General features: G+C 38.8%; 1 protein-coding gene across 4 annotated transcripts in view; it reads left to right on the top strand.

The window, feature by feature from the left end:
* Nucleotides 1-14,581, top strand: part of BTBD7 (BTB domain containing 7) — a 90,839-nt gene that overhangs the window by 23,386 nt on the left and 52,872 nt on the right. For all 4 annotated transcript variants that reach the window (XR_011504738.1, XM_044774246.2, XM_014832092.3 and 1 more), the window contains exon 2: nt 14,174-14,361. Coding sequence is in view for 3 of the 4 variants with exons in the window: in XM_044774246.2 (XP_044630181.1) it covers nt 14,280-14,361 (82 nt within the window). In the remaining variant the exon portion in view is untranslated. The remainder of the gene's footprint in view (nt 1-14,173; nt 14,362-14,581) is intronic.

Below are 14,581 nucleotides of genomic sequence, written 5' to 3'. Positions count from 1 at the left end.
CTGTTTACATAGCATTTACATTGTATTAGGTATTATAAGTAATCTAGAGATGATTTAAAGTATAAGGGAGGATGTGCAGTAGGTTATATGCAAATGCTACGCCATTTTATATAAGGAACTTGAGCATCCTGGATTTTGGTATCCGTGGGGGTCCCGGAACCAATCCCCCATGGATACCTAAGGACGACTGTATTTTACTTTGGATAAGTCACTTCACGTTTCTACCTTAACTGCTTCATTCAGAGACTAGAGAATGAAGCCTGACCTGTCTACATTGTAGACTTGATGTGAGAATAAAATGACTTGGGGCCAGCCCTGTGGCTGAGTGGTTAAGTCTATGTGTTCCACCTCAGCAGCCCAGGGTTTCACTGGCTTGGATCCTGGGCATGGACATGGCACCACTCATCAGGCCATGCTGAGGCAGCGTCCCACATAGCACAGCCAGAGGCACTCACAACTAGAACTTACAACCATGTACTGGGGGGATAGCGGGGGGAGCTTTGGGGAGGAAAAGAAGAAGACTGGCAACAGATGTTAGCTCGGGTACCAATCTTTTTTTTTAAAAAAAAAAAGAATAAAATGACTTAATGTGTGCTAAAGCACTTTGTAAACTACATATCCCTGTTATAAGATACTCCCACTACAGTCATTTAAAAATGTAAAACAAAGGCAAGACATGTCATTGCTTTTCTGTCTGTTTCATTAGGGTTTTTATTTTACATTTACTATTTTTTGGTTATGATTAAATATATATATAACATAGCATTTACCATTTTAACCAGTTTTAGGTGTAGTTATATGGCTTTGAGTATACTGACATTGTTGTGTAACCATCACTACCATCCACCTCCAGAACTTTTTCATCTTCCCCAACTGAAACTGCTTATCCCTTAAACACTAACTCCCAGCCCCTAGTGGCCACTGTTCTACTTTCTGTCTCTGTGATTTTGACTACTCTAGGTACCTCATATAAGTAAAATCATATAATATTTGTCCTTCTGTGACTGGTTTATTTCACTTAACATGATGTCTTCAGGGTTTATCCATGTTGTAGCATGTATCAGAATTTCCTTTCTTTTTAAGGCTGAATGATGTTCCATTGTATGTGTATACCACATTTTGTTCATCCTTTTATCTGTCAATGGACACTTAGTTTGCTTCCACCTTTTGGCTATTGTGAATAATGTTGCTGTGAACATGGGTGTACAAATAACTATTCGAGTACCTGTTTTCATTTTTTGGGGTTATATAGCCAGAAGTGGAATTGCTGGTTCGTATGCTAATTCTGTGTTTAGCTTTTTGAGGAATCTGTGTGGTTTTTTGGTTCTTTTTTTTTTAAAGATTTTATTTTTCCTTTTTTTCCCCAAAGCCCCCCAGTACATAGTTGTATATTTTTAGTTGTGGGTCCTTCTAGCTGTGACATGTGGGACGCGACCTCAGCATGGCCTGATGAGCGATGCCATGCCCACACCCAGGATCCGAACCCGCGAAACCCTGGGCTGCTGAAGCAGAGAGCGTGAACTTAACCACTCGGCCACGGGCTGGCCCCTGTGTGGTTTTTTTTAATAATTACTTTATTGCTTATGTATTTTGAAACATCTCAACAGAGTCATATTTGAGGCTGAATGTACACTGTGATCCATGAGTCTTTTTTCCAGGAAATTTTTTTCCTCCCAAGTACTAGTGTAATTTTTAAATCACAGTCTTCTAAGAGTCTTAGACTATGTACAAGGAATATGGATCTTGAGAAACAATTTTTGGACTGAAAAGCTTAAAGAATGACTACAAACAAGTTTTTCCTTATTGAACGTTTATTTTTAAAAAACTGATTTTATTCAGCAGTTTTCAACTCAACACCTTTCAACTCAAACTCAGGCACTGTTCTATGTGCTGAGGATTTAGCGTTGAATCAGTGAAGTTCTGGCTCTCCTGGAGCTTCCATTGTATTGTAAGACAGTTAACAAGCAGACAAGTATGTCATTTCAAGTGTTGTAAAGGAAAAATAAACTGAAGAAAGGGGAGAGAAAATGATGGGCTTGGGTGGAATGTTATTTTATAGAGGGTGATTAGGGGAAGCCTTTCTGAGGGGACAGCATTTGAGCAAAGACTTGAATGAGAGAGTGAACCATGTGAAGACTTTGTTCCAGGTGAAAGGAATAGCAGGCCCCAAGGTAAGAGCAGGAAATGCTTTTTTTTCTTTTCCCCCTGAGGAAGAGTCACCCTGAGCTAACATCTGTTGCCAATCTTCCTCTTTTTTTCTATGTGAGCTGCCACCACAGCCTGGCCACTGACAGATGAGTTGTGTAGGTCCACACCCAGGAACCGAACCTATGCCACCAAATCGGAGCACACCGAACTTAACCACTAGGCCACTGGGGCTGGCCCAGAAATGCTCTTTTAAGGAGACAATTCAAGACTCAAATGAAGACCTATCTCAACTGATACCCAGTACCCATGTGAGGAAATGGGCTGGTTTAAGATATCTTATTAGAAAGAAAAGAGAAAACTAAAGATGGAAAAATGTTAGGGAAATTTATTTGTATACTCTGTTAATGATTCTAGAAAATATTGTACATCCATTCATTTGTGGGGTGCGAGATGCTAACAAGATATTACTGCTGACAGGACATTCCAACAATGATTACCATATAGAAGACATGTCCTCTTCCTCTGAGGTGTAATTTTCTTGGCACAGTGAACCCAAAGGCTATTCTGTTCAGAGAAGGCAGAAGCAAGACAACTGATAAAGAGAATCTCGGTTCCAAAAAATGATCTCTAAAAATCTGTTTGTTAATAAAATATTTTAATAACCAAGATGTTTTACTCATAGTATGTATGACAGAAATACACGTACTGTAGGGAGAACACGTGAACTAAGACGTGTTAAGGATTGGAGGAGAGCTTGGGTATCACCTTTCTTTTGCCGGGTGCTGTGTGGAAATGCAAGATTATGTTAGAGCTGGCTTTGGGCCTCAAGAAATGAACAGTGTCACTTTTTAGGCTGTCCATTTATCTTTTGCTAAACATCGATAGGACATTTATAAATAATAATCTCAATCAGAAGTAGATGAATTATCGTATTGAAAGAATGCTATATTGTAATACGTCTGAGTGTTACCTCTAGAAATGAAAATATTTGTGTTAGGAAACTCTTGTTTTTAGACCACTTTCTTTATATTTGCTCTGTTTGCATTATTTCTTCCTTAGTATGTCTTTCTGGGACCTCAAACCCATTATCCTTATTAATCCCAGTTCACCCACAAATTGCATGTCCTGTATTTCTTCTTAGTTCACAGTATTGCTAACCACCAGTCACGCGAGGTAGAGACCTCAGCATCATCCCTTCTTCCTCTCCATCACCCCCTCACTCATTTGGTAAGATTCATTAGGTGTTCTATAAGGACTTCATATGGATTATCTTAATTTTTTATTATAGGTGTTCTAACCAAATGCAAAATATTGTTTTAAGCTACAGACTTACATTGCATAAACAAGACCTAGAATATCTGGTCCAGTCTCATGTATTTGGACTGTCGTATACTCTTCCAGGGTTTCTGCTACAAGTGAGTAGCACAGGATGAGCAGCGGGGTTGAGGAGGGAGATGAAATGACTTTTTTATCATAGTTCCAAGAAAGGCTTCTAATAATCCTTAGTAGAGTAAGAGTTTTGTCTGATTTTTCTACTTCTTGTTTTACCTGAGAGGCCTTGTTGGTGTCTCTGCAAGAGGGTCCTTCATAGCAAATGTTTCTCAAAACTTGTTCATCATCAAACTCACCAGTACTTCTTTCACTAGGACCACTGTATACAAGATTCTAACTGTAGACTTTAAGAAATTTAAGAGGAACACTTCTTCATTTGACATGCCAACAAAGATTCTGTAAGGATCAGCAGGTACTCTGATGGACAGAAGCCCATCAGAATGGGGTGAATGGCCATTATTAAAGCTAATGCCCCATTATATGTAGCTTACTCTATTTATATATATATATATATATATATGTTTATATCTCTATATATACATATATATATAATGCCATCTATAATATATAATGCCCCGTTATATATAGCTGTTGGAGAAAACTTTTCCTGTTCCTTCCAGAGCTACCTCAGTTTCAGGAGATATAGCTACTAGGAGAAGACAACAAAAGCTTTGGCGTTGGGCCAAGCCACTCCTGCTCTGGCTGCTGTGGGCATCACTGCTCTGGCCCAGGCACCATCAGATCTCCGTTAACCATGGCTAAAGGCCCATACACAGAGGGTAGGTAAGGCCCAGGGGCTGAGAGTCAGGCTTCCCTCTGGGAGCAACCTTTTCAGCCCTTTGTCCCCATTTTTCCACTGTTACTTCAGGAGGATCTTATTCTGATCTTATTATTTTAGGTCCAGTGAAGCATTCTGAGTATGAGCTCTGAGGTAAAGGTGGCAGAGTAAGGGTCCATTCACGTCTTCACAGTGCAGCCGCATAGGTCCTTTACCCATCACTTTCCAGGAATTGGTCCTCAGCTTTAAATGTCTAGAAACTGAGTATTTCAGAATACCTCAACATCACTAAGATGTATTTTCATCCAGGCCAGGTAAGACTAGGCTCCTCCTGAAAACTCTTCTCTTGTGATGGGCTACTTCTCCTTTCCAGTGTTAGTCCGTATTATTTAACTCTTAAAACAACCTTGTAAAGTAGGTGATATGATCCTCATTTTAGAGATAAGGAAAACCAGATCCTTATTAATACTTTTTTAGACTATAGCAAGAGTACTCTAGTAAGTCTTCCTGCAGGGGTGTCTTCTGCCTTTAGGCCATCTGGTAATCTTTCTAAAACACAAATATAGGGGCTGGCCCCGTGGCCGAGTGGTTAGGTTCGCGTGCTCCACTTCAGCAGCCCAGGGTTTTGCTCGTTTGGATCCTGGGCACGGACATGGCACCGCTCATCAAGCCATGCTGAGGCGGCGTCCCACATGCCTCAACTAGAAGGACCCACAACTAAAAATACATAGCTATGTACTGGGGGGCTTTGGGAGAAAAAGGAAAAATAAAATCTTTAAAACACAAATATAATGGTGCTTTCCTACTGTTCTATGCTTTGCTCCGTTAGTTGCCCCATTGTGTTCTGAATAAAAGCCCAACACCTTACTGTGTCATTTGGGGCTTTTTGATCCAACTCCTTCCCATACACTCAAACATATGTACTCCTTAGGCCTTTAGACGTATTATATTTGCCAACATTCATGATAATAGCTAACAGTCATTCACTCAAGTATTGTGTGTCTACTTTGTGTTCTGTGGCAGATGGTAAGAAGTCTAAGATAAGCTGAGTACCTGCCCTTGGGAAACTTACAGTTTAGTGGAAATGTGAGTAATTACACTGCAATATTAGTAGATAATAGAGGTAGAGGGTTATGAGAACTGGGAATGGTGTGCTGACAGGGATGGGAGTTATTCCTGTTTATTCATCCTATTTCTTCTACCTTGAATGACCTTTCCTTTTTTACTTGAAGCACTCCTTCAAGTTACTCTTGAAGGACTGGCTCTAAATTTGGAAGCCAGAACAGTAATCTTTTTCTTAATTTCATAAGAAATCCTATTCAGGATGCAATCACTGCTGTATTCTCAGGGCCTATCAAAGTGCCTAGCATGTGGCAGGTGCTCAGAATTGGATGGCTGGGTGGATGGTTGGATGGGTGGGTGCATGATCAAGCATAAAAAAGTTTCATCCTGCCATCAAGAAACACGTAGTCTAGCTATAAATACTCAAAAAGGCACTTTTGCTTTGATAGCGTGAGAGATCCTTTTAAACACCAAAAGTTAGCAGTCAGGTGTGTACTCACTTCCCATTTCTGGACTAGAACTATATTTGTCTGCTTTGGAAATTTTCCTTCAAACATTACAGAGAAAAAAGTTGCAAACATTGTTCATAGATCTAAGAACCTGAATGCCAAGCTTGGTTCTGCAACTTACCAGCTCTGTGACTTTGGGTAAGCAACTAAGCCTTCTATGCCTCCTTTTCCTAACCTCCTGGTCTCTCCTTGTGTAAAGTGGGGGTGATGATAGATCTACACCCCACATTGTCGAGAAAATTAAATGAGTTAATTCATGTAAACTGCTTAAGAATGGCTGTCTCATAGTACTCAAGAACTGATGGGTGTTATGATAATTATTGTAGTCACAATATACATGTATCTCTTTAGCTTTTTATTTCTATAAGAAGCTGATAACGGGGGCTGGCCCTGTGGTGCAGTGCTTCGGTTTGCACGTTCTGCTTCAGTGGCCCAGGGTTCGCCAGTTCGGATCCCAGGTGCAGACATGGCACCGCTTGGCACGCCATGCTGTGGTAGGCGTCCCACATATAAAGTAGAGGAAAGATGGGCATGGATGTTGGCTCAGGGCCAGTCTTCCTCAGCAAAAACAGGAGGATTGGCAGCAGTTAGCTCAGGGCTAATCTTCCTCAAAAAAAAAAGAAGCTGATAACAACAAACATTTAAATTCTAGCTATAAGCTTTACATATCAAATTCAAGCATTTAAAATTAGGCCAAAATAATTTTGATAATTCTGGAATCTGGGTGATTCAAGGCTTCGGGGCTCAACATACTATTCTCTTTATATTTTTGAAAATTTTCATCATATAACCTAAAATCAGAAATGTATAAATATAAAAGAGTGCAAATAACGTTTTTTCTAAATATCAAAATTAATTAAAGTGTACTACATTATTTCTGGCGAATATTATAATTTTATGAAATACTGTTTATTTTATTTGACTTTGAAATATTTGTATATATTTTATTAATGGTTGATCCAATGAAACATTCCTGAAATGGAAAGATTTTGCCTCTCTAAATTTTTTTCAAATGAGTTCTCTGATGCTTGAAAATAAATATAATAATAACTAATCTATTTTACTTTACCTGGAAAAGAGATTTCCTTAGATAAGTGAATTTTGAACCTTAGCCATAAAGCTTCAAAGATGTTTTTTTGATGACAATAGTTTTTTTGATGGCAATATGTATAATTCCTTTTTTTATTGTGGTAAAATATACATAACAAAATTTACCATCGTAACCATTTTTAAGTGTACACCTCAATGGTATTACATATATTCATATTGTTGTGTTTCTGTCACCACCATCCATCTCCAGAACTTTTCCCATCTTCCCCAACTGAAACTCTATACCCATTAAACAATAATTCCCCATTCCTTCCCTCCCTCCAGCCCTGGCAACCACCATTCTACTTTGTGTCTCTATGATTTTTACTACTCTGAGTGCCTCATATAAGTGGAATCATACAGTATTTGTCTTTTTTGTAACTGGTTTATTTCACTTAGCATATTGAAGGTTCATCCATGTCGTAGCATATATCAGAGTTTCCTTCCTTTGAAAGCGGAATAATAGTCCATTGTATATACATCCCACATTTTGCTTGTTCATCTGCTGAATAATAATCTGTCATATGTATACACCACAGTTTGTTTATTCATCCATTGGTGGACACTTGGGCTGCTTCCCCATTTTAGCTGCTGTGAATAATGCCACTGTGAACATGAGTATACAAATATGTCTTTGAGACCCTCCTTTCATTTCTTTTGGGTATAGGGCCAGAAGTGAAATTGCTGGATCATATGGTAAATCAATTTTTAATTTTTTGAGGAACAACCATACTGTTTTCCACAACGGCCATTTCTACAACATACCATTTTACATTCCCACCAACAGTGTGGAGAAGTTCCAATTTTTCCACATCCCTAACCAACACTTTTTTTCTCTTTTATTGATAGTAGCCATCCTCATAGGTATAAGGCGTTATCTCATTGTAGGGTGCTTGTTTTGGGTTTTTGCTGAGGAAGGTTCACCCTGCGCTAGCATCCGATACCAGTCTGCCTCTATTGTATTGAGCCACACAGCATAGCCGCTAACAGACGAATGGTGTGGGTCCGTGGCCGGGAACTGAACCTGGGCTGCCGAAGTGGAGCGCACTGAACTTAACCACCAGGCCACTGGGGCTGGCCATCATTGTAGTTATGGTTTGCATTTCCCTAATGATTAGTGATGCTGTCTTTTCATGTGCTTTTTTGGCCATTCATGTAGCTTCTTTGGAGAAATGTCTATTTAAGACTTTTTCCATTTTTGAATTGGTTTGGTTTTTTTGTTGTTGAGTTGTAGGAGTTCTCTATATATTCTGGATATTAATCCCATATTAGATAAATGATTTACTAATATTTTTCCCATTCTGTGGGGTTATAATTCACTTTCAGGAACAAGGTTGACCAAAATAAAATTGAAGGCTTCTTCCAGCTCCATGACTCTGACTTCTCTGCCTTAATAAATTTGTTTAATGGAATGTAATTTTGCCTTTCCTTGATGAGTTGCTGCCATCATAAACATTGTTCTGTATCTTTGGAATGAATAGGATTTGTTTGTGGTGCTGAGTGGAGGTCAACTGCCTCTCTATTAGATGGCACCAGAGAGGCATGCATGCCTAGTTGCTGGCTTTCTAAACTCCCTTCCGGTCTCATCTTTTTGAAGATGCCTTCAAAACGCAAAAGTCTATTGCCAGCTCTGCTTCTTGACCTAACTGTTCAGTCTCTTTTTGTTTTGTTGTTGTTAAAATATATCCAAGGATAGGGGCCAGCCCGGTGGCACAGCGGTTAAGTTCACACATTCCGCTTCAGTGGCCCGGGGTTTGCTGGTTCAGATCCTGGGTGCGGACGTGGCACCACTTGGCAAGCCATGCTGTGGCAGGCATCCCACATATTAGAAAAGTGGAGGAAGTTGGGCACAGATGTTATCTTAGGGCCAATCTTCCTCAGCAAAAAGAGGAGGATTGGTGGCAGATGTTAGCTCAGGGCTAATCTTCCTCAAAAAAAAAAAAAATGTATCTAAGGATAGAACTGGAGGTTACAAAGTAATCCTGGGGGCCGGCCCTGTGGCCGAGTGGTTAAGTTCACTTACTCCACTTTGGCAGCCCAGGGTTTTGCAGGTTTGGATCCTGGGCGTGGACATGGCACTGCTCATTAGGCCACGCTGAGGTGGCGTCCCACATGCCACAACTAGAAGGACCTACAACTAAAATATACAACTATGTACTGGGGGGATTTGGGGAGAAAAAGCAGAAAAAAAAAAAAGATTGGCAACAATTGTTAGCTCAGGTGCCAATCTTTAAAAAAAAAAACAAAAGCAAAGCAATCCTGGCTCTTTCACTTAATATGCCTCTGACCTTGAGTGAGTTACTAACTTCTCAGCCTCATCAGTAAAATAGTTATTGGGAGAATCAAATGGGTTAATACACATAAAAGCTTTAAAAAACAGAGTCTAGCCTATAGTAAACCCTCAGTAAATGTTAGTTGTGATGTTAGGTAAAACATGCTTGGGGACAGGCTTAGGAAGCCAGTCTTTTAACTTAGACTTTTGAGTTTTGTTTTTTTTCTTTTTAAACTTTGTTTTATTTGTAGCTTCTCTGGAAATGTGAGATTTGGCTATAGGCATGACCATTCATCCCACTTTGCCTCTTTAGACCTGAGCACACATGTTCCGGCATCCACCTAGATTGTACCCCTTTTCACTCTCCAGCATCCTGGTTTGAATGATACATTATATGGTCCCCTTAAATTTGACAGGAGTGAAGTATTACTATAGTTTTGTATTTCTCTTTCATTCTGAATTGTTTTTCACATTCACATGTGCTCCACATTCTTATCCCTTTATAACTGTCCCTAATAATCAGACTAAGGGGAAAATGTGTTTAAAATCCAAAGTCCGATTGCCTTTTTTTCGCCATACGTGAACATTTAGAAATAACTCCCTTCCCATCCTCATTTTCCAAAGCAAGAAGTCATACAGCTTCATTGAATTTTAGGAACCCTATTTCAACTTCTTTATTTTACAGATGTTGCCACCCATACATCTCAGTTTCAGTTTATAAAAACTGAGATCCATAGAATTTAAATATGACAACTCACGTAAGTGGTAAATTAGTGATGAGAGAGCTCTATCTGGGATAACTTGACGTTCATTGTTCTTTCTGCTGTGTAAAGCAGTGAAAAGTTTTCATGGCAAAGGTCAGAGTTTTCCAGAGTGTGTTTTACAAGTTTATTCTTTTAATGTTCTGTGGGGCAAAGGGGCTCCTTTAGACCATGCTGAATACTTCCTTTTGGAGTTTTACAGTGCACTTTAGCACTTTAAAGATGCTGAAAAGTCTCGAAATAGACCTATCAGGCTTTATTTAATCCTGCATTTTCCAAACTTTGGGGGAAACTCTTTGCAAATGCTGGTCTAGGTTTCTGTTTTGTTTATCGAGGTCATATTGGCTTATAACATTGTGTAAATTTCAGGTGTGCATTATTATATTTCAGTTTCTGTATAGACTGCATTGTGCTCACCACCAATGGTCTAGTTTTTAATCTGTCACCATACATATGTGCCCCTTTATCCCTTTCACCCTCCCCCAACCCCCTTCTTCTCTGGTAACCACTGATGTATTCTCTCTATCCATGTGTTTGTCTTCCACATATGAGTGAAATCATACAGTATTTGTCTTTCTCTGTCTGACTTATTTTGCTTAACATAATACCCTTAGGGTCCATCCATGTTGTTGCAAATGGGACGATTTTGTCTTTTTTATGGCTGAATAGTATTCCAGTAGTATTCCATTTTTATGGCTGAGTAGTATTCCAGTATACCACATCTTCTTTATCCATTCATCAGTTGATGGACGCGTGGGTTGCTTCCACATCTTGGCTATTGTGAATAATGCTGCGATGAACATAGGGATGCATAAATCTCTTTGAATTGTTCTTTGGATAAATACCCAGTAGTGGGATAGCTGGATCGTATGGCATTTCTATTTTTAATTTTTTTGAGAAATCTCCCTACTGTTTTCCATAGTGGCTGTACCAGTTTGTATTCCAGTATATGTACAGTATATGAGGGTTCCTTTTGTTCCATGTCTCTCCAACACTTGTTATTTCTTGTCTTGTTAATTATAGACATTGTGATGGGTATGAGGTGATAGCTCATTGTCGTTTTGATTTGCGTTTCTCTAGGGGTTTTTTGGAGGAAGTTGACTTTTGTTTTTAAAAAACAAATCTCAAAGTGTTGTTAATTCTCTCTGTTACATTTGACATGATTTCCTCTCCCCCTCAGTTGGATCTGCTACGGTCACTGAAGCTTATATTAAGCCAGTCAGATCATCTGATTGAGATTGGTCATGTCGACTATTAACAGAGGGAGCTCCTCCAGGATGGTGATTCTACAAAAGGAATTTATCAGCTTTCTAGGGCCATTTGCATCCTTTGGGCCTCTCCCAGTTGACTGGGCCCTCTCTTTCCCTTTCCTTTCCTGTCATATCATTCAAAGATTGGATTTTACTCTGTTTTATATGGGAGACAGACAAAGCTTGTCTGGAATGAAAACAGCCTGAGAGAGATTAGTCTGTGACTAACTCTCCTTTCCAGCATCTCAAGGCAGCGGATTAGATTAAGAAATAAATAACATAATACTGTGCCTCATTTAGCATAGGTTTTTGGTTACCTAAGAAATAAATAAAATTGTCCCTTGAGGATTTTGAAGAATATGGCTTTAGTACTAGAATTGCACAGTCAAGGTTACCCCCAGGATTTGGAGCTGGGGACACAGGGTGTACTTAAGGGTTACAGCTGATCTGGAAAAATTCCTTCCCACCAAGTCTTTCCAAGGCCTATGTTTATTTTGGTATTAGAGTTCCAGTAGGAGATATGAATGTCACCCAAATAAATTCATCTTGAGGGGGATTTCCATTGACTAAGAGCTACCAGGAAGAGACTCTGTCCATAAGTCTCAAGTCAACTCTCCTGGGTGAGACCCCAGCTGTCCCTGTGGTGCTAATTATGGTACAAATGGCCAAGCGTCCCTATCTCAGCCTGAGACTTCCCTGGTGCTTGCTAGGTGTTCTTCTGACTCCAGTGGGGCTAATGAGATCTTCTTGTAAACCTTGTGTGGTTGCTTTAGAACATCTAATTGTGCTCATTATAAAATTGAGCTTTTTGTTTTAAGTCATTTTTGATGTAGTTTAAATCTCATACAGACCAATGTAGTAGTGTTTTGTGTCCCTACAAACTTTGCAGAATTCTTGGATGAAAATAATTCTTGTGTGTGTGTCTGTGTGTGTGTGTGTGTGCATGTAATGTAACAAAGTGAAAGCAGGAACTCTCTCCACTTCTGTGGACACACTGATTTTTCTTCATCTGGAAACAAGGCTCCATTCTTCCTTGTTTTGTTTCAACAGCATACTTTGTGTTGTGTTAGTGAGTTTGCTCTGCAGTCATTAAAAATTGAAAAGCAAAAAAAACAAACAAAAGTAACAATATGGAACCTCAAGAATGACTAGAGAAGGAAATGAGAAGAGGACTACCATGGGAGTGACACTTAGAAACACTTGACTAGCACTTTTCACTGTCCACCATTATTTCCAAATTCAGAGCTCATCTTTTTAATCTTTTTTCTCATTTTAGTGTAAAGGCTGTTATTTTGTGTAGTGTTTTTTGTTCTGGATTATTCTTAACATATTTCAAATTTGAGAAAGGATTGTCTGTGCTGTTTTTATGTTTTAAATACAGATCTTTAGTGCGTGAGAACAGAGTTTGACCTGTAAATGAGGCCACAAACTTGGCTTCAAGGACCCTGATTTCTTTTAAAGAACCACTAAAAATGACTGGTAGAATCTTGAAGCTTTTAAGGAGCTCAATTTGAAAACTAAGATTTATTAGACTTACTGTTTTTTGAGTTTCAACTGAAATTAACACAGGCAGATTTAGTTTCTAGTTTATAAAAATTGACTATTCAAAATGAATTACCAAAAAAAGCAGCCTTTTCTACGTTTCTAATATTTAAGAATAGAAAACTGTGAATTTACTTACACTAAGCATCAAACTTTAAGAAAACTGACTTTACTGGAAGAAGTAGTTTTCTTGACCATTTAACATTTACAAAATAGTCAGTATATTAAATTATTTAGATTGGTCTCTGGGTAGTTCTTACAGAATGCACTGTCACACCTCTGGCTGCCCATAGCCTTTCTGACTTCAGTAGCATGCACCGAAGGAAGTCTAACATGCTGTATTTTCCTAGGTAGGGAGGTAAATTTCAGATAGGAAATTTGCTTGTGTGAGTATATGAATTGATTGAACGTACTGCTTTTGCATAATATCTAATTAGTAGAAAGTTTCCCAGTCTTGAATACTATAGGTAGATAATTCTATGCTTAGTTAAATAAATTTTTCATATATAGTGGAAAAAGATTGAAGAAAACCACAAGTGTTAACAGTGATTTTCTTAAATTTGAATTCCTAAGGTTATGCTGTGTCAGTAACAGAGATGAAAATAAATTCCAAGAATCTTAACACTGTTCTGTTTTCCAGCAGGTTTTGTGTGATAGTGTGTGCATTTAACTCAGTTTGTTAAAACACTTCATCCTTCCTTACGAGGCTAGATTAACTCCCTCTTGGTTGGTTTCCTAACAGTTCCAATAATAGATTTTAAATTATGCTTTATCCTAAACTATTCTCTCTTTTATTTTTTTTTTTAAGATTTTATTTTTTTCCTTTTTCTCCCCAAAGCCCCCCACTACATAGTTGTATATTCTTCATTGTGGGTCCTTCTAGTTGTGGCATGCGGGACGCCACCTCAGCGTGGCTTGATGAGCAGTGCCATGTCCAGGCCCAAGATTCGAACCAACGAAACACTGGGCCGTCTGCAGTGGAGCTCGCGAACTCAACCAGTCGGCCACGGGGCCAGCCCCAACTATTCTCTCTTTTAATCAGATAAATTTTTTCTATGTGGATGCTGTAAAGATGTGGAAGTATTCCTGTTAGCCCTGTCCTCTCTTAGAGCGTCTTCTCCTTGCTGCCGGCATATATCTCCTGCTTGCAGCTCTTGAGAGATAAGGTTCCATGGTTTAGAATTTATTCTGTAATTGCTAAAATTATCTCTTACCGGGACTGCCCTGTCTATTTAAGTTCTAATATTAGATGACAGCATAATTCAAATTTAACTATTTGTTTACATTTTCTGAAGTTTTTATTGTGAATTTGATGGCATGTCATTATTTGCAAATAAAAGCAGTTGTCAGTAGCTTGCTTTTTTTTTTTTACTGTACAATCTGAGACACATTTGAAAAAATGAGTAAAATTATTTTTGTTTCTTATCAAGAAATGGATGAAAAGAGGCTGCTGGATCCAGGCTTGCAAGTTCGTAAAGGCCTCTGGGGTCATACTCTGAAGAACCAGCAGATGGAATGCCTGAGTGACTGAAGAAAATGGGTGCTAATGCATCTAACTATCCTCATTCATGTTCCCCGAGGGTAGGGGGAAATTCTCAAGCCCAACAGACTTTCATAGGTAACTGTTTCGCTTTTTTGTAACTTCATTTTCTTTTATGAATGTACATAGAACTGTGTTTTCAGTAGTCTTTTTGGATGAAAAAAAGAATTGAGCTGTGAAAAAGTTATTATAGATAATAACTCTGCAGTATCCAGATTTTTTCCCCAACAAATGTAAATCTGGTTTAGATGATTTTTATCCTAACCAAGCTGCTATAACACAATTGCTCTTATCTTTG

This window comes from Equus asinus, chromosome 7 (genome assembly GCF_041296235.1).
Source record: "Equus asinus isolate D_3611 breed Donkey chromosome 7, EquAss-T2T_v2, whole genome shotgun sequence".
Taxonomy (NCBI): Eukaryota; Metazoa; Chordata; class Mammalia; order Perissodactyla; family Equidae; genus Equus; species Equus asinus.
The sequence above is the reverse complement of the archived record's forward strand: the minus strand, read 5'-3'. Positions and strand labels throughout refer to the sequence as shown.